This window comes from Mytilus galloprovincialis, chromosome 8 (assembly GCF_965363235.1).
Source record: "Mytilus galloprovincialis chromosome 8, xbMytGall1.hap1.1, whole genome shotgun sequence".
Classification (NCBI taxonomy): domain Eukaryota; kingdom Metazoa; phylum Mollusca; class Bivalvia; order Mytilida; family Mytilidae; genus Mytilus; species Mytilus galloprovincialis.
Window position 1 is genome coordinate 70,713,574 of NC_134845.1, and position 21,280 is coordinate 70,734,853.

The 21,280-nt window shown below is 31.3% G+C and overlaps 1 protein-coding gene across 2 annotated transcripts in view; it reads left to right on the forward strand.

Moving 5' to 3' along the window:
• The window catches only part of LOC143042486 (carbonic anhydrase-related protein 10-like), a 34,193-nt gene extending 14,220 nt beyond the window's left edge, over positions 1-19,973 (forward strand). Inside the window, exons 2-11 of one of the 2 annotated variants that reach the window (XR_012968016.1) lie at positions 1,449-1,496; positions 6,244-6,380; positions 7,883-8,068; positions 10,078-10,173; positions 11,412-11,481; positions 12,290-12,444; positions 14,735-14,854; positions 18,340-18,382; positions 18,848-18,989; positions 19,785-19,973. Coding sequence is in view for 1 of the 2 variants with exons in the window: in XM_076214796.1 (XP_076070911.1) it covers positions 1,449-1,496; positions 6,244-6,380; positions 7,883-8,068; positions 10,078-10,173; positions 11,412-11,481; positions 12,290-12,444; positions 14,735-14,854; positions 18,340-18,382; positions 18,848-18,879 (887 nt within the window). In the remaining variant the exon portion in view is untranslated. Of the gene's footprint in view, positions 1-1,448; positions 1,497-6,243; positions 6,381-7,882; positions 8,069-10,077; positions 10,174-11,411; positions 11,482-12,289; positions 12,445-14,734; positions 14,855-18,339; positions 18,383-18,847; positions 18,992-19,784 lie in introns of those variants that run through there. The other variant, XM_076214796.1, reaches the window with a different exon arrangement.
• The last annotated feature ends 1,307 nt before the right edge of the window (positions 19,974-21,280 follow it).

The following is a 21,280-nucleotide window of genomic DNA, read 5'->3' on the forward strand; positions in this document are numbered from 1 at the left end:
GTTTTACCTGTCTTGCTATTATTTTTTAATGTATTTCATCATGTTGTCTGTGATGGCTATTTATCCAAAACATAGAATAATCGATGACATGAAACGTTCTTGCCAATCTGCTGAATCACGTTGAAGCATTTCTAGAGAACACAGTTTTCGAAATTAAATTCTGTTTGAATTGTAAACCCTAGTTAGTTCCTACCAACAACAAACCTAATATAACAATTCTGAACATCGATTTGGGCTATTTTTCTGTTATAAAATTAATTTACTAATGAATAGTGAATGCATCAGACAATCAAAGTAACGTAAACTGGTATGAAGTATCGTAAACTAGTATGAAGCATGACCATTAGTATTGGTCTTCACGACAACTATAGTTATTTCCTGTTAATTAGATCAGACCTGAGCAACGACATCAACAATGACAGATACAATGTTGTGACAAATAATTGATTTAGGTCTTCGTGCACTTTAGTGGACAATCACAATACCAACAAATGAAACCGGAAATTGATAATCTAGTTTTATGCTTTTAGCCTTTTGATGTATATCAAAACCTTTTCTTAATAAGTCACCTTCAATATAAGTACATTGTCGTATACATTTGCATATCGGTACTGTTGATAGAACAGAACAACAGACATTAGAAATATGTTCATATTATAGTTAGCATTTACTGCTCATTGAAGTTGGGTATTTCTGATATTTTTTGTAATATTTGATTCGCCGAGTACTAACTGAAAATGTTGATGACTGTATGGTGAATTCTAGATGCCGTACTTTGTTATAAATAGTATCAAATCATTTTCATTAGAAAATCTAACTCTATCACATTCTCGTCATCTAGATTTTAAACCATTCTTTTAAACATATTGATGGGTTGTGTGGAATGGTCTTATGAATTTATCTTCTGTATCACTAGCCTGTCAAAACTGAGGTTGTACAAATATTAAAATTTGAATCCAGCGGTTGGCAGATGCATCATTGCTTTGATTTTTTTTCATTTTTATAATTTGTAAGTGAACGCTTTAATTCAGTTTTGCACTTCAATTTTCCCCGGAAAGCCTTTACATACACAATATTGTTTAACTATATTATGTATTTTGATTTTTCCACGATATTATAGACTATTGACTCAGTTCATTTGGTATGACATGTTTTTACTGACCATTGTAGTAAAAGGAAGGTACATCGTCAGGTAGACAAGGTTTCGTATATTCATTTACTAAAAAATGATTAGCTGTGCAATTTAATTACTTAAACCAATGCATAATAGTTATCAAAGGTACCAGGATTATAATTTAGTACGCCATACGCGATTTTTGTCTACATAAGACTCATCAGTGACGCTCACATCAAAATAGGTGTTAATCCAAACAAGTACAAAGTTGAAGAGCATTGAGGACCCAAAATGTAAGGATTTAGCTTTTGATAATTTAGTTTTTCATTTTCAGATTGCAGTTCACCGTGGCAAGAATGGTGGATGTATGAAGGCGTCTCAGGTAGGTTTTGTTTGAACATTGAACATGTTTTGCATGTACTTTACATAATCACAAATAATTCATAAATAAAATCGGTTTTTTTTTTTCACTTTCCCTGCTTGTGTCTATATTTGACGGACGTTATCTTCTCTTTCTTTAACAAAATCCACTAATACTATATTGTTCCAATATTGTTCGGTGTCCTAGGCACTTTTGCTTCAAAATTAGTAACACATCTTTTTGGCGCGTAAAGTTATAGTTTCAAAAATATAAAGCAGTTGGATTTTCTAGGTATTGAAAAATCAGTCGGCTCATATTCTGATATATTTGATCCCCGTCTTGTTAGTTATTTGCTCGTTTTAGGTAGGATTCCTGTTACTCACTCTTTAGTTTTGTATGCTATGTTTTGTATACTGTTGTTCGTCTCTTTCATCTTTTGCCATGCCGTTTTAGTTTATTTATTCTGGCCTATAAGTGTGAATATCCCTTTGGTATCTTTCACCTCTCCTTTAAGGGCATACAATACAGTTACAGGGAAGGTAATGACGTTGCTGACATATCGGGAAAAGATGCATTTTTTGACTGATTTTTATCATTCAAACTGATTTAATTTGAAAACGAGTGCATTGACCCCTATTTTTTAAAACAGCAATTTGTTTCATTTTGCAAGGAGATTATGTGACCCAAATTTTATAAAACTGTAAATAGCGCATTTTATTAATTTTGATAAACATGCAGCAAAAAATGACGTTTTTTCCTCTATTCATGAACGTTTGATAAATATAGAGTTATTTCGGAATAAAAATTGCATAATTTTTAATGATACTTATATGGTACAGAAATTACCGATTATTTAACAAAAACCATTTTGTGTTTATCGTTTAAAACAAAAAAGTTATGTCTTTCTTTCGAAAAAGAAAATACGGACACAAATCTGAATTTTGAGCAAATATACAAAATTTCGAACTCATTTCACTCAAAAAGTAGCACATGAAGGTATATTTTTTATTACATATTTGATTTAATGAGGTAAAAAATAGCCTATATGCAAATTTTCATCAACTTGTAAATACAGGTTCAAAACTGTATCGTATGCCCTTAAGCTCAATATTCTTAGAGATATAATGGACATTTAAATCAAAGTCTTTTATTTTAAATTCCGTAAAATGGACACTTTTTTGCTACTGAAAGTACAAAAATGTAGCTGCAAATGAAGAATTAGCCATTCTCTATATAACTCGAACATCACAGGCAACTCAATTCACAGAAGGTTTGAAGGTTTTATTTGTTTCATTGTGTTTATTACTTCATAAATAATCAGATTTAATTAAACATTATTGTTATTTGACAACACGCATTACTATATTAAGTCGAAATAAAATTCACATCGAACACTGCAAAACCAGCAGTAATTAAACACAGACAAATACAACTGCATCGTTTTATTCCACAAATTATGACAATGAACGTCAGTGTTTGATGAATTCACGTGTAATAATGAAAGTTTATGCTAATGTAAATATATCTCCTGACGAGCAACACAAAGCGTCGGATGATTAAATTGCTATAAATTATTCAAATACTAAGTATTTTATTATTATTTTAAATAGCACATTCAATTAAAACAAATAAAGTGCAAAATAAGTCAAGAAATCAGTCAGTCATTTAATGACACATTCGATCCCCTCCTTATTAGTTATATGTCCGTTTTTAGGAAAGGTTCGTGTTACTAACTCTTTAGTTTTGTATGCTGTGTTTCTGACTTATAAGTTTGAATGTCCCTTTGGTATCTTTCGCCTCTCCTTTAAGCTCAATACTCTTGGATATATGATTGATTTTGAGCAAATCAAGAAGTCTTTTATTTCTAAATTCCGTAGAATAGACACTTTTTGGCTACTGAAAGTACAAAAATGTAGCTGCAAATGAATATTTAGCCATTCTCTATATAACTCGAACATCACAGGCAACTCAATTCACAGAAGGTTTGAAGGTTTTATTTGTTTCATTGTGTTTATTACTTCATAAATAATCAGATTTAATTAAACATTATTGTTATTTGACAACACGCATTACTATATTAAGTCGAAATAAAATTCACATCGAACACTGCAAACACAGCAGTAATAAAACACAGACTAATACAACTGCATCGTTTTATTCCACAAATTATGACAGTGAACGTCAGTGTTTGATGAATTCACGTGTAATAATCAAAGTTTATGCTAATGTAAATATATCCCCTGACGAGCAACACAAAGCGTCGGATGATTTAATTGCTATAAATTATTCAAATAATAAGCATTTTATTATTATTTTAAATAGCACATTCAATAAAAACTAATAAAGTGCATAACCAGTCAAGAAACTCGGGAGAAAAATATATTCCTGATGGATTAAATGGATTTACTGTAATAAAGAAACCAATCATGGTAGTTCAGCTAATATGTACTTTTGTTGATGTTGAATTAAGAATTGATGACATCAAAATAGAAGACAGTTATATGCTTATGATGAATGGCACTGATAGTATATAATGTTTTATTCTAATTTAAAATTATTAGTTCGTGTACTATATGAAATAACTTTTGATGCATGAATATGAGTGAAGAGAATCTGTCCAAGTAGTATGAGTTTTTCGGATAATTTATACCCTAAAAGCCATGATTATATCGTGTTGCTATAACCTATCTTTCACATTTTTTTGTACAACAATAGAATTATTGTATAAACTGCAACATGTACACTTTGGAGCAAGCTCCGTTAATTACACATTGAAAAAAAAGTTATGTTGAAGGACAGTGAAGTTCCCATGTATGGCTCTTCATAGTTGTGACCATGTTTCATTTTATTCTTTAAGGGGCACTAACTGTCAAATTCGTGTTCACTTATTTCACTCAAATTTTCATATTTGATTTATGACCATGTAAAACATTTATCCAAAATATTAAAAGTCTAAGATAAACAATTTACAGGGCATGGGCTTGATAACATGTGGCTTCGTGTCGTGCTTTTTTTAGTCTTTATGCCATCTAATTAACTATTGAGTTGATCTCCGAAGACCTCCAATGGTCATATTGGTGATAAAAACATATATAATGATATAAATAGAAAGTGTACTCATGCAATTGGATTTTCTAGGTCTATTTAATTTCATATCATAGATTAAAAATATATGTTAATAATCGTTTTAACCTGATAAGAATGATTCTTTGTGGATCGAATCAGCCAATCAAATGATTTACCTTTGTTTTACTTTCGATGTTGACGTTCTTTTCCTTTAAATAATAGAACACGCATAATGCATGAGTTATCCATCTCTAGCAAAGGGGTTAAATTGAATTCTCATGAATACGGATGCAATGAGGTCGTATTATTCACTTGCAAGTGAATAGTTCATCATCACTGTTTTTTAGCTTAATTTGACAGAATTGAACCATACTGGCTGCTAAAAGCGAATTATTATTTCATTATTTTATTTTCATAAATGATTGAACCAAAATAAATCAAACTATACATTTTTATATATCTCGTACCTAGTACCCGTCTTACAGCCCACATTTTCTATGAAATTTATCTGAGTCAGTGTTAGGTTTTCACGTTGGTGTGAACTGTGATTAAAAAGACATACACGTTTTCAAACAAAACGAAAGATAATTATCCGAAATTCCAATTTTTAATTAATGAAAAGAATATAAGTGAACATATATGTATTTACAATTGTTTGCAACTCTTTTAAGTCAGGAATCTGTTGTTCAGAAGTTGTTGTTTGTTGATGCGGTTCATATGTGTTTCTCGTCTCTCATTTTTTTTTTTATAGATTAGACTGTTGGTTTCCCGTTTGAATGGTTTTACATTAGTATTTTTTGGAGCCCTTTATAGCTTGCTGTTAGGTGTGAGCCTAGTCTGCGTGTTGAAGACCGTACCTTGACCTATAATGGTTTACTTTTATAAATTGTGACTTGAATGGAGAGTTGTCTCATTGGCACGCACACCACATCTTCCCATATCTATTAGATTGACTCCTGGAGTACTATATGTCCTCGGAGATAAAATCTGCCCAGTAGCCAGAAATTTGGTACTTGCATGATTCGAATAGTACATATTTTTTTTGTTAAATCCATTTCATAAAATTATGTCATTGTGTTTATATCACTGTTTCTACTACCTTAGGCTAAACTGACTTTAGATTCTATTAGGAACATTTCGATTTTATTACTTTTATGCGTTTCATAATTGTGCTTTAAAGCTTATAAATTTTTAGCTATGAGCGTATCTGATGAAGGATATTCCAGAATTAAACAGAAACACGGACGGAAAACAGATCAATTGTGTTTGTCCTTATTAATCTCGACGCTCCTAATGCTGTTTAAGTGATTAAAACTGTCATAGATTTTACCTAATGACATTGCCATATGAATGTTTTATTTATTTAGACTGTATTTTTAATTTTGTAACATTCCTTGATAAATGACCAAAATTTAATTGATTATTCATACAGGTGCGACAGTACCTCTGATAGTCTATCAAGGAAATAATGTAAACGAAGCTCTCGGAAAATCGCACCAGTTTCAAATCGTATCAGACTCTTTAATTCCAATTTTACAATAAAGTTATTACAATATCCCAAGAAGACTATAAAAATATAGCACATACAATACTATACAAACTATGAAAAGGTAAATGAACGCCACGAAAGCCGAAAATTCACAACTGCTTTTTTGGGGTTTGTGTTGCTTTCTTTTTCAGTGTTTTTTCTATATATTTTCAGGTCCTCATTACTGGGGAAAAATTAACACAAAGTGGATATTATGTAGTAAAGGAAAGAATCAGTCACCAATAAATATTGAACCAAAGGATTTACTTTTTGATCCAGGCTTAAAGCACATCAAGTTAACTGGAAAACAGGTAAATAAGTAAACAATGCAAAATTTTACATACATTACTATTATTTGAAATAATTACATATTAAGAATGGTTCTCACTACAATTTGGATGTATTTCATAGATCCATCGTGTCATATGTTTTATATATTCATATTACACCGACTTTCATCAACTTTTATATTTTGACCTCGATAGTGATATAAATTCAAGGAAAAGTTTGCATATCTCTTTGTTAATTTATTTATCACAAGATCTAAACTTTAAACGATGGTGGTTGATGATTGAAAAAAAATATCAACAAATGCGAAAACTCCATTCGACAGACGAAATAGAAGTTTAAATGGTACTCTTATCATTTTTATGTAAAGACGTTTCAACATCTGCACATATAGATTTTTTTCTTTCTATATTTAAAATTGGTGTTTGATATCAGACTTTTTCTTGAGGGAACCTGTATGAATGGAGGCTGCTGGATCCTTAATTTATGCACAAAGGAGTAAGGGCTATAATGGTTTTCTAATTTAAATTGGTCACCATGATCGATAATATTTACGCAATACCAGTGTTAGAAACGCCCGCATGCATGTTTTATTTTTCATGTTCACAATCTCGTTTATGAATCATGCCTGATCTTTATGTGCAGGTTGAAACGATGAATGTCTTATAAACCGTGATCACTTACGTTAATACTTGTCCTGCACATTCTATGATAACATTGATAATTACCTTACCTGTATTTGGCAAAACTTTTAGGAATTTCGGTCCTCAGTGCTCTTTAACTTCGTACTTTATTTGGCCTTTTTAACATTTTTGGATTCGAGCGTCACTGATGAGTCGTTTGTAGACGAAACGCGCGTCTGGCTTATATACAAAATTTAATTAATGATGAGTTTATTTGTGTGTCTTATATGACCTACCGAATTAGACTATTTACCGGATTTGTAATGATATAAGCAACGCGACGGGTGCCATATGTGAAGCAGGATCTGCCTACCCTTCAGGAGCACCTTTGATCACCCCCCAGTTGTTGGTGGGGTTTGTGTTGCTTATTCTTTAGTTTTCTATGTTGTGTCTCTTCTTTACTATTATTTGCCTGTTTGTTTTTTAAATTTTGGCCATGGCGTTGATAGTCTATTTTTAGTTCATTTTTAATCTATGAGTTTGACTGTCTCTCTGGTATCTTTCGTCCCTCTTTTATCACCATGATGTAATAACGATACACGATGTCGATTAAGGAAGTGGTATTAATCGTTAGGGCTAGTATTGGTTGATGGGTGTTTGTTTTACGCCGCATAAGCGCAAAAAGGCTATATCTTTATATATCACGGCGTAAGCTAATTCAAGTTAAAACTAGTACGAATGCTACATATTCATAACTATCCCATAACTCGTCATTCATAGTGAAATTCGAAAAAAAGTTCATTTTCTTTGTAAGCGGAAATGACATTCATGACTAAAGACACAAGATAAAATTCTATAATTCTTTTTATGTTGGTGTTGACATTTTACATCTTGTTTTTCAGATAAACGGCACACTTATAAATAAAGGAACAGATTTAACGTTTGAACTGCATTCAACAAGCACAGTTTTGATATCATTAGGTCCTTTATCGTACATTTATAGATTACATCAGGTCAAGTTTCACTTTGGAGGAAATGATAATTTTGGTTCTGAGCATTCTGTAGATGGTAAACATTTTGCTGCTGAGGTAACTGGTTTATTTTATTAGTTTAAACATATTTATTTATAGTGAATTATTGGGAAACAAGTTATTGCAACTTATATTAATCCCTTTCCACTTTGCGGGTGTTTGTCCTTGTACTACTACTGTTGGGGACCTGTTGTTGGAATTGAAATAAACATGTTGAACTTTGAACTAGTATTTACAACTTATTTTAATGAAAATAATTCAATCATAAATGAGAGTCTGGATGGGGTTTACAAAAATGGACTAACATTGATGAAGAATAGAGAAAACTGATATAAAAATAAAGAATAACATGAATAAAAAAAACTAGCCTTGTAGCGGCATTAACCTTTTTTTTCGAAATCCACAAAAGTGTCTTTTACGAGCAAGAGACATGGCTCTTTCTCAACACTGGTCAGCCATTTATCGTCCCCTTTCGACGGAGTATCATCGCTTCATCAAGACCATACTTGCAAAGGGAGAGCCGACAATTCAGTCCCTGAAAGGTTCTCACCGGAGAGGAGATCGAACCAGGAACCTTTGTGTTAGTAGTCCGATGCACTAACCACTACACCACGGCTCTCATTTATTTTATTGATTTGTTAACAATGAAAACACAGTTAAACTGATTTGTAATGGTTTAGTTCATTGTAATATAGTATATGGCCAACTGATAATAGCTTTTTATTATTGGTATGAAATTGTCTTCTAAGGTAATTCATTTTTCAAAAATTCCTATTTTGATCTGTTGTATTGTATAAACAAAGTGATATATGTAATCATTACCTATGGTATGGACAAGGAAGTAGTGAACGACTAAAGTAATGATATATTAAAACTGTTGCTTTGACGTCAGTTTTCTCTTTTAAAAAATATGAGCCTGATATCTTTGAGGAGTTTTTACAGCAGGTTCTTTTCATAGATTTTAAACTAATAGGATTTGTTTGTTCCATTAAATTGTCTTCCTGTTTAAATTGGGTAATTTATGATTTCTGTTTACAAATAAATTTTGTTTAGAACAGACGAAAATTCAATGATGGTTTTTGTCAATCTCGTTTACTGTTTTCTGTTTCTTTGTTGAAACAGTTATTTGTTTTTACAGCGATTAAGAATATATTACAATGTTGATTGCTATACCCAAATTTTTGACGTTTTTATCTATTATCATTTGTTTGGCTTACACGTTATATAAAAAAAAATATCAGATCATCATGCAAGTGCACGTGAAAGATGTAACTAGCTAAACATCAAGATTTAATGAACCCTTTTCTACATCAAAAAATGAATTTATGAAGTAAGAAATATGACAGTTGTTTGCCATTTGTTTGATGTGTTTGAGCTTTTAATTTTGTTTTTTTTTTATAATGGACCTCCTGTTTTGAATTCCCTTGGACTTCGTTATTTTTGTCAATTATACTCTTTTCTGTCCTAAACTGACATTCACCATACTTTATGATTATGACTGTATCGTACAACTATATCACTTCTGCTGTTTGGGCTGGATCGCCATTTTAGTAGTGTATATAGTTTTTTGTCATATCTGAGTGGCGACCACCTCATGAAACGTCTTATAATCGATGTGTTATTCCATTGTGATAATTTTCAAGGGCCGCATGGATTTTATAATTGAAGGAATTTTTTTCGAATCTGATTCTTTTGTATTATGGTTAATCTGTTACCAATAAAGAAGTTTAGAAAAGAAGGTAAACCTTGATGAGAGAAGGGTTTTTGTGTTAGAACAACATTTTACGCTTCGTCCTTAGTTAGGTGTTATGTTACAACGTTGTTTTTTTTTTTTTACTTTTTACACTTTTCGAGTACAGGGAATAAATACATGTCACTATGTGCTTATCTGTTAAAGATGGATTAAAACCTTTTTCATGTCAGTGACAATAGCGAATACTTAATGAAATCAGTCAGTATATAGTAATAAGAGATGATATACTTATATTTTATTTTATCCTTACACATATGGTGTATAAGGGAGTCTTTTTCGTGACATAATATAAATCTTCTTTCTTTTTACATAGATACAGTTGATGTTTTATAATTCTGATTTGTATACAAATTTTACCCAAGCTGTTAATTTGTCAAGAGGTGTAGTGATATTAGCAATTTTTGTAAAAGTGAGTATTAAATACTTCAAATTTAACCAAAATATTTTAAACAATTATTTTTTATAAGCATGATTAAAAATGGAAATGATATTATTTCACAGTTGAAAGGTTCAGTTCTGTTATGAAACATTGATTTACCGTATTTCCATAATAGAACTATATTTACGAGAGAAAAAAACTGTATCAAAATAAATAAATGAAAGGTATTAGAATAACTTTTCCGACGTATTACCTTATGAAAGAGGGACGAAAGATACCAAAGGGACAGTTAAACTCATAAATCGAAAATAAACTGACAACGCCATGGTTAAAAATGAAAAAGACAAACAGACAATATGCATGTGGATAAATTAATTTCTTTCAACTAATATCTGACTTCCTTATTCATTTTACAAAGGATTGCAATTCACTGATTTGTAATTGCAATTATTTCTTTGTAACATTTATTTCTATTGGGAATTGACTCTGTTCGCTGCGAAACTATTTTATCACAAACCGTTTCCATGCTATAAATATTAGATTATCCCTAATAATATAAATCAAATATTTGTCTTCCTATAATTAATTCTTATGATATAGTATGAGGTCTTTTGAAATAATTGTTTTTATTGTATGTTAGTCAATACGTTAAAAAGTATCGACTTTTTTCCACAGCTGTTTTTTGTATAAATTTATTGTAATTAATTACAAACATCATCCGTAAGTCAGTTTTAAACATGATGGAAGATTAGTGGAAAACACATATGAAAAATAGAAGAAACCAAATACCCCAACCATAGTTTCACTGCTGTCAAGATTGTTATATTCTCATTAAGAGCTGTAGTTATTTTGGACTTCATCTCTGTCAAAAACCTATCATCTCTCAGAATAAATCCGAAACTTCATCAACACTCCATTCCTTAATGTTAGCAATAGATACATGGTTACATGCAGTATTTTGAATTTTTATCTGGCACCAGTTCGAAAAAAAACCTGGTGAAATGAACTCCATCCTTGAATACATTTAATAGATTATTGAGGGTTTGATTCAAAATGATCGAAAGCAAACCCAGTCGTTACATTTTACATTTAAAAGTCATTTTCTGCTAGTATTTGCAGTTTTCGTTCATCTAAAGCATTTTACTGACTTTCTGTGAAATGTCCTAGAGTATTAAAACAAATAACGTTATTGTTTAATTTAGAAAATCAGACTAACTTTTATAATAACACTTCAATATAAAAAAAGATTTCTTTACATTTTTCATTAGGTGAAAGACAACGAAAACCACAACGAGCTATCCAAGATAACAAACTTTATTGAAGATGTACGATATAAAGGTAATATTTCTATCAACTACTATAATAACCAGGAAAACGTTGGGGGTTTTTTTTTTTGGAAGAAAGATACATGAGTACTGAACGAACTTTATTTTCTTTTCTTTTTTGTTCTTTTTTAATTTTATAAAAACGACTTAAATTGACATATATGATTTTAAAGATCACCACCAAGAACAGGTTGTCTGATACGATGTGTCTTGCCTCATATCAATAGCAAAATATTTTGCAGTCTTAGATAATTAACAGAATTTCTCGAATCTTTAAGCGATCATGTCCTATTAAGTTGTTTTAAAAGGTGTTGTTTCAAAATGAAAATAGGACTTGATAATTTGGTGTGTCCTAAGTGTTATTCTGGATTAAATTTTCTAGGGAAAGTTCAGAATAAAATATTTTACAACCAAGGATTTATAAGTTCCGAAGTAGGTGCAGAGCTATTACAAAAATAGGCATATATTAGTAGCCTATTCAACTAACAGCTACAGTTTAACTGATCAATACTTATTTTCAATTTACCATCAGTGAAATGTTGACTGCCAAAAAAGAAGAAAAAAAAATAATGAAAAAAATCAATCGATGAACAGAAGGATCGATTGTGCATTTCATTTGTGCAACCACTAAAGATATGAATGCCCGATTGTCGTGTATGGTGTTATACCTACCTGGTACAGTGATTGAACAATTAATTGTAACACACATCAGATTTATAACTACTACTTAACCATTGTTTCATAAATAAATATGATACTTTCATATGTTGAAGAGACATCTTACCATATATTTAAAACATCATTTTTTAAATGTTTTCAAGGTGAACAAATGGACGTCAATAACATAAATTTACTGAAGCTCATTCCCGATAGTCGACATTATATGACATATGATGGTTCCATTACACAACCTGGGTGCCAGGAAACAGTCACGTGGATAATTATGAATCGACCTATTACTGTGTCAAAAGATCAGGTGAGGCGAGTACTCTTGTTAAGCAGGTCTGAATCTAATGACCTCTTTGAAATAAATATTTAAACTTATGGTTAATATTTTGGAAATGAAATTTTACTAATAGTTTATATATTTCCCATCAGTAAGAAAACCCTATAGCGGGTATATCTTTGTTATACAACGTTAAAAATTGAAATTAAAAACATATCGTGGCTCGAATGCAAAACCTGATGTTTTCCATACTGTTGAAAGTGTGTAACAATAAAAAAAAAAAAAAGAGGTAAAGCAGATTAAGTTCTTTTGGCAGGTGAAGTGCCTGTGGCTTGTGGCATTTCGTTTGAAATTTATGATAACACACTAACGAGGCCTTTTTCATTTAATGATATTATAAACATGATTTAGCAGGTGGCCATATAACCATACAGTTCGAAAAAAGTTGAATATAGTATTGTAATTATCGTTAATCGTTGCCCTTAATATACTTTACTGACAATATAACTATGTGCATTTAAACTATTTTGAATAGAGTTACTGATACAAAATGTTAATGTCTCTACTATTTAGCAACATACTTTAACAGTCTTTTAACATTTTTGTTTATCCTGGTATCTATGATGAATTTATTTGCAACCACTGGGTGATGCCTCTGCTGGTGGAGATTTATTTCCCGAGGGTTGACTTCAGTTATCATTGATATGTTCATAATTATAAATAAGCTGTTAACAAAACTATAAAGTTTTGAAAAACTAAGGTTTTTCTTCCTCATAAATAGATTACCTTAGCTGTATTTGGCAAAACTTTTAGGAATTTTTGGTCCTCAATTCTCTTCAACTTCGTACTCTATTTGGCCTTTTACACATTTTTTTTATTCGAGCGTCACTGATGAGTCTTTCGTATACGAAACGCACGTCTGGCGTAATTATATATATTTTTTGATCTTTGTTTCTATGATGAGTTAATTATATCTTTAGGTACTGAAATAGTCGTCCGATTTTTAAATTTACAGATTGTTTTATTTTCGCTATTGTGACATATTGACTGTTGATTCACATGATGGGTGGTGAATCCATATTCTAATGCAATTTGGATGTTACAATTTTTTTCATTGGCTAAAAGTTGCCGTCAAATCCACAGTTGACCAGGCGTAACTAAGGAGACCCGTCATTTTGAATTAATTGAATCAACAAATGTTCGATTACTACTATATAATCGAAAATACCTCGAATTCGCCGTTTTAATGTAATTTTATCCGAATTTGAAGCGTACAGGTAACGTAATAACCTCCAGTTTGTAAGTTTTCATTTGTATGACGTCACGTTTATCCATGACGTCTTTGTGCCAAAATCATTCATGAAGTTTCGCGGATTTTTTTCTATATGTCAAATTTAGACATTTTTTTCAAGTTTTATCGTATTTTTTTCTTTTTGTAAGGCATTAGAATCGGAATAACAGTACTGTAGTTGAAGAGTTGCCACCGTCAATTTTTATTTGACGGTCACAAATCTGCGTTTAACTGTCTCCGCTACGCGTCGCCAGTAAAACTGCATTTACGACCGTCAAATCTACAATTGACGGTGGCAACTCTTCAACTACAGTACTGTTATTCCTTAAGTAAGCAATGCTTAACATCCATGCATCATGTTTTTATATTTTTAGGGTTCAAATGATGTGTTTTGTGAACTTTATGTAGTTTTAATATATACTTAGAAAATCAAAAGGTCAAAAATAAGTTAACCAAAAACAAAACTATACTAACAACAATATTATTTAGAAATAAGTTATTTAAATACAAATTAGTCTTTTGTATACATATTGTAATCTATTCACGATTACGACCTATTAATTACCGTTGTTGTTTTTGCATGCAATGGCAGGAGACGCTTGTCTTCTTGACCCACCGGTTTGTTTTTTTAGAATTCATGCGATTCGCTCAGTTGTTTTTTGCCTAACTTGTATCTTTTTAATGGAGTTAATTGAGTTATAAAATCTTAGTATTGATTAACTACTGTTGCTTCTTTTAAACTACTACTGTTACAAAATAACAAGATTTCTCTTTATTGTATGAATGTCATGAACAGTATCTGAAAACATAAAAATAAGGAATTACATAAAAAAAAATTCTGATTTTTCAATACGACAGGTTCAGTAGTAGTTGTCGTAGTAAATCTTCCAAGTTGTAATTTAATTCATAAATAAGAATTATCAATATTTTGTCAAATATAATCGAATACATTGTTTTCACATTTATTGACGTGTTGATTAACTGTATCATATATTTCCTACATTACTTCTTGTATCTGTTATTTTACAGATTTATGCCCTGAGAACTTTACGTCAAGATTTGCCAGAAAATCCTCAAGCATTAATGTTCAACAACTATAGACCCACACAAACATTAAACCAAAGAACTGTTAGAACTAATATTAATTTTGTAAGTAATCCAAATTAGTATTTATATTCTTGTACAAAACTAACCATATTGAAAATTTTGTTTAATCAGAAAGATATATGTATAGATAGAGGCCGAAAAATAAAGAAAAACAAACACCATAAGTCAATGAAACAAACAACACAAAACAATTCATACAAAACCTTCTCGATTACCCGAAATAAAAGACATTTCGAAACGTTCATTTATTCCACTTCCATGTATATTTATGATGTCATGTCATTCATTCACACATATTTTAGCGAATTCTTGATCATAATATAACCCTGTGAACTTGAGATAAAGGATACTACCAAAAACAAGATAGTTGCTTCATATCTTGAATTTTCCCTCGAAATGAAACAGATGGACTTCACACTAGATTCTATGGCAAACTAAATGAGTTTAACTTTCCAATTATCAACTTCCCATTCATCAGCTCCTTTTCGCTCGTGTCTGTTTATACAACACGGATTATTTAAGACGTGGATATGCTAGTCACATATATGCTGCCTAAACAATGTGATGAGGAAGAAGAGATTATATCGGCGATACATAAGTTTTGATGTCACAGTCATGAATTGGTTGACCGATAGAATATATCTATGACTCAAATCACTAACGACATGTTTTAACATTTTTAGATCTTAAGATACACCAATGGTATTGAAATATAAAATTTTACTGATGTGTCCTATTTCAAATTATTACATCTGCACTGATGCAAGGACTCATCTGCCAATGATTTGCCAATGATTTGAGCATAGCGTGGAACGCCTACGTATACCATGTCGATGGATTTGTATCGGCTTTTCTGGAGTTTTCCTTTAGTTGGTGTTTTACATTGATTTTATGAATTGTTAACATCAGTAAACTACTGTTGGCTACTTGAAAAGATAGGTGTAATTGTCTTGATTTGCCATCTCCAGTTTCATGTACGTTCATTAAACTTTATTCTGTACCAACCACATATTAATCTCTGAATTGTGTTTACACAACCAGTCACTGGTTAGTCTTTGTTGCAGAAACGCGTGTTTGGCGTAAAAAATATTAGCCTTTTACCTGATATGTGTTTTATTTTTTTTTGCCTCTTTGTAAATTTATTTCGTTAGATATGTTTATGATGTCAGGTTTTCCAAGAATGTCTCCGTATTTTTTTTAAGAATTGTCTATGTAAAATTTGTGAATTTATGTACTTTACATAACATTGGATTAATTCAAAAAAAAAAGTATTTCAACTGCAGCCATATTCTACCTGATTTCTAACTTATCCCAAGTCAAGTTCTTTCATTCAATATTTGTTTCATTCTTTATCATGAATACACTTTTATGTGGTTTTTTTTTTAATTGTGTTTTTTTTTTCCGAAAAAAAATCCCCGAAAACCGTTTGCTCCAAAGGTATACTAGATTAATTTCAAAAAGAAAAGATGATGTTGGTCAATTTCTGGTATAGCTAGTTAATATATATAACATCTACACACGCTTAAAAAGCACGTGTCTCATGTCTATCTCTAGATTAGCCTTCCGTGACAAGGTAACACTACGACTATTGAAGTTATATTTTTATATAGCGGATGTGGTTGAGTGGTCTAGAGCGCTGGACATGAGGCTAAGCGATTGGTGCTGTAGTATCAAAGGTGTGAGTTCGAATCCCGCTGAGGGACGAACAAAAAAATGTCAGTAGAAAATCTAACTCTAACACTCTTACAGGAATAGCCAATGGTTTTGAATGTCCATTTATGCTCAAGTATTAGTTGTAGTAAAATATTCAAAACTTGATAATTATTGAGAAATAAATCATAACAAATCAGAAAACATTGCTTTCTGATGAACCGATAACCAGAAATGGTATATTTCGATTTATAGCCTCTATCTTTTCGTATAAATTGCTTGGTTTGATGTAAATGTCGCGTGCTTTAATTATGTAAACTACTTTCTCATAAATAATATTGATACATACAACAAAATATAATATAATTAATGAGATTTGTTCTTTGAAAACATATGTTCCTCGAATGTATCCAGAGAACTTTGGTAACTCATGTGTGATTTATAGACGTGGTAGTTCTCTATCTTTTGTCAAAGAAATGGAATTTATATTACATGATAATGAATTATTCAGAGAGAAGATGTTAAAGAATCCTTTGTTTGACATTGTTGTAATTAAATTACCACAAAGAATGGTTTGTGTGTTTGTTATATAGCTTTTAATAAAGATTTTTTTTATTCACGAAGACAAGAAGCAGTACTGACACGCATTCCCGCGGTATAAAGGTCAAGGTTTTATTGTAATTATGTACGATCCAAAGACATCAAACAGAATATTAGAGAAGTTCAATAAGAAATTATACTTGACAACTATTTTGATACAAAAACTCATTCAATATTGAAACGTTTGTGTGTTTATAGTTGTATTGATGACGTTGTGGTGTAATCTAAGACATTCTCAATACATATAACATTCGTTTTTATTCTCATGATTATGGAATTATCTAACTTAAAATTTTTATATTCTGTTAAGATAAGAGTTTTTTTTTAAAGAGCTACATAAAACAACATATAGAAGAATTATATCCGACACAAATATATGACGATTAGAACAGACTCCATGATTTTCCTTAACTATAAAAGAGAAAAAAATATATCATAAACTTAAAAAACTTCGAAAGCATCTTGTCCTAAGAATAATGCGGTAATTGTGGGGGTTATTATAACATTAAGTCCTGTTCATCAATTGACATTATAGACTGTAAAATACATCCCACTATTTACGTTTTGTTTAAATGAGTTAAGAGAGCTAGAAGATATCAAGAAGTTAATCTAATGTAGGTCGAAGAACCACTGACAGCGGACTAGAACAAAATACTCCAATGTGACTAGGAAAATACGACATGAAGACAATTTAGCGTCAACAAAACACTTTAAAGAAAACGAAAGATTCATAAGAATACAATTAACAAACGGTATTCACTAAAATACTCAGAAAGGGTCCCACTTTAATAGCTGTTCTAAACCAGGTTTGATCCACCATTTTTTATATAAGTAAATGCCTGTACCAAGTCTGGAATATGACAGTTGTTTTCCATTCGTTTGATGCATCAGAGCTCTTGATTTGTTTAATTTCCCTCTGAGTTCAATATTTTTGCAATTTTACTGTTGACTCGTGTAAGAATATGTTGGCGAATCAGGTCATATGTCAATTATTTTGTTTAACCCTAAGATACTACGAGATTTTTAGCCATTGGTAAATAATAATTAGTTTCCCATAAAAACTTATGTTTTGAGGGGGCGAGGTAAAGGAAAGAAAGTTATCGGCAAAAATAACACAGACATTTAAAAGTAAAAAGCTTCCAGGTCTATTTGGTAATCAGGTTGTCTCTTATTGTAGTGATTCCTTATAAGAACATAAACAAGACAGAGCCTTTCTTGAGCTCTACTGTTTTCTTTCCTTCTGTATGTCTTATCGTCATTTTCATTTATTTTCTCAGGTTGTAAAGGGGTGTTCTATGCAACGAGATATGCAATATAAAGGTAAGATTGGCCTTTCTAATTACCCTGGTAGATTCATTAATGAAAATTCATATCAACATCTATTTGATGAAGGTTACTTAAAAGTAGCGCATAACACACGACTTTCTCTTTATACTTGAATAATTAACGCAAAATAAGGTTACTTAAAAGTTGCACACCAAACACGACGTTCTCTTTATACTTGAATAATTAAGGCATTATGCATCGATGTCACTAGTGTATGACCGTAAAAGATCTGCTTTATAGGTCTTTTGTACTTTATATTGTCATCATATTTAAAAGTACAGCCTCGATATTGATATTCAATCTGTATCTGCTGTGTCAATACAATTTCTCCTCTTTTATTATGCATTCTAAACAATAATATTTAAGCTACCTGGCTGCATGTTCTGAGCTCATTATGTCAGTCAGCGTTATAACAAATTGGTATGAAACTTTTCATTTAAACAGCCAATTTATTTTCAGTTAACGAACAGATAATGACCAGAAATAGATAACCTAGTTCTGATGAGGGGGTTTTGTATATTTCAAGGGACAGTAAACAGACTGTTGAAAGAACGCCCGATCTGGCAATAAAGAGTTTGTAGATCCTGCTTAAATTGTAGAGGTGTGTATAGTTTAAATTCTCACTACTACTGTTGCCTTTATTAATCTCATGTAATTACCTGTTATTGGTACTGCTGTTAACAGAGATCAAAAGCTGAAAAAGACTACAACATCCATTGTATCGCAATGCCAATTGGAAACTAGGGCAAAAATCTTTTATGTACAATAGGCAAAACAGTTGCTTTTAAAATCAATCTGGAAGACATATCGTATCTACCATACAGATAGTTGGTGATAGGGTGTGTTTAAAATCAATCTGGAAGACATATCGTATCTACCATACCGATAGTTGGTGATAGGATGTGTTTTTTTATTGTAAAGTTCAAAGACAAATTTATTCTTATAAACCTTTAGTTGCAGCTTCCGCAAGCAAGCTTGGTCATATATTGTTTCGATCGTACCGTTTTGTTGTTTTTGCTATAAATTTTTTAGAACATTTAAAAGAGGGGATAAAGAAGTCAAACTCATCGAACGAAAATAAACTGACAACGCCATGGCTAACAAAGAAAAAGACAAACAGACAATATATATGTGGTTTCCAAACTTAGATATTGAGCGTTCTGGATGAAAGTTATTTCAGATATAAGAGTCGAGCAGAAATAAGTTTAAGACGGGTTTTTCACAGGACCTTGAAACAAAATAGATCACACGTTCTGTTAACTTTAGATATAGATCTTGAAAATTGTTGATATCAAATTTTTAGAATTTATATAGACATATCGATAATATCATTTTTAAACATTCATCTTTTAGAATTTGACAAAATATACTCAGTGTTTTCTTTATTTTATTGCAGGAAAAGTAAGTTGATGTTAAAGTCGATTGTTACATCGTGTAATGATGCTTTGTTTGATTGTTTAACCAGAAACTTGAACCACAGTGTTCTTAGTTCGAATAACATAGTGCGTTAACTGAGCTGACTTTGTGATCATGTTATTGCTTAATGACATCATGTGATCGCTTTTATATAAAATGATTAATTTGAGTATTTGTGTTTTGTATATGCACCATAACAACGTTTAAAATTTAGTTTGCTAATCAACATCTACACCACTGCTGGTTGACGGTTCGTCTCCGAGGGTATCACCAGCCCAGTATTCAGCACCTCGGTGTTGACATGAAGATTTTTTACATGTTTATTTTTATAAATTTACTGTTTGCAAAAGTATCAATTATTTGAAATACTCAGAATTTTTTTTATCCCAGGCATAGATTACCTTGTCCGTATTTAGCACCACTTTTGGGAATTTTTTATCTTCAATGCTTTTCAACTTTGTACTTGTTTTGATTTTCAAACTGTTTTGATCCGAGCGTCACTGATGAGTGTTATGAAGAGAAAACGCGCGTTCGGCTTATAGAATTATAAGCCTGGTACCTTTGATAACTATTATCAAACAAGAAAGCATTTTTTTTTATATTTTCATTTCAGCGTTTATCAATTTTAAGTGGTGGCGATTTAAGTCAAGGTGGTATCCTGTAATTTCAATATCTCATTTTAAATACTTTACTAGCCATTGACGCTAAAAAAAATTACTATAACTCCATCCCCAAAATACCCACTCCTAAAAACAGCTGTGCCTTTCTTGATCGCAGAATTCGAACGGCATATCACAAAATAACTGTTCCTCATATGGATAAAAGATCGATCACATCTTCCTTTAAACCGTCGGCAAATTTGTTCTTGAGGTAAAGCGGAAAAAAGGTTTCCTGAGTATTTTAAACACAGGACTTCAGGAAAGTTTGAAGAGCTCGGCGACAACTTATATGGCGTCATTATATTGTGACATATTTTACTCTTTTCCGAGGAAAAATGTGTAATATCTAAACATGCCATAGATTTAGAGAAAACAAAAATCTGTCATAGATTTGATTTGTTTGGCGTTTGTAGCGTCATATTTCCCATATATTAGGAATCTGTCATAGATTTGGAAACCGCCATAGATTTGAGTCCTACATATATAAGTCGTTTATTTAATTTCCTTTGTAATAACTCCCTATTACCCTTTCAATGTTCGTCAACAATTAATAATAGTCTTTGGTATATGTCAAGTTCTAATTCGCCTAGAGTCCAGACAGGTTTTACATGAATCCAACCGAGACAACAAAAGATATGCCATCAACAGATAATTTTGCAATGTTGAAAACGTTAAAAATATAAAGCAGACTGTAACTACTGATATGGTTCTTTTCATTCGATAGGCACAATGGCTATCATTTATCATTGGAAATGAACTAGACTTTTTGTTTCTTTTCCATTGTTGTGCTATGTGTAGGATATTCCATTTTCTGTCT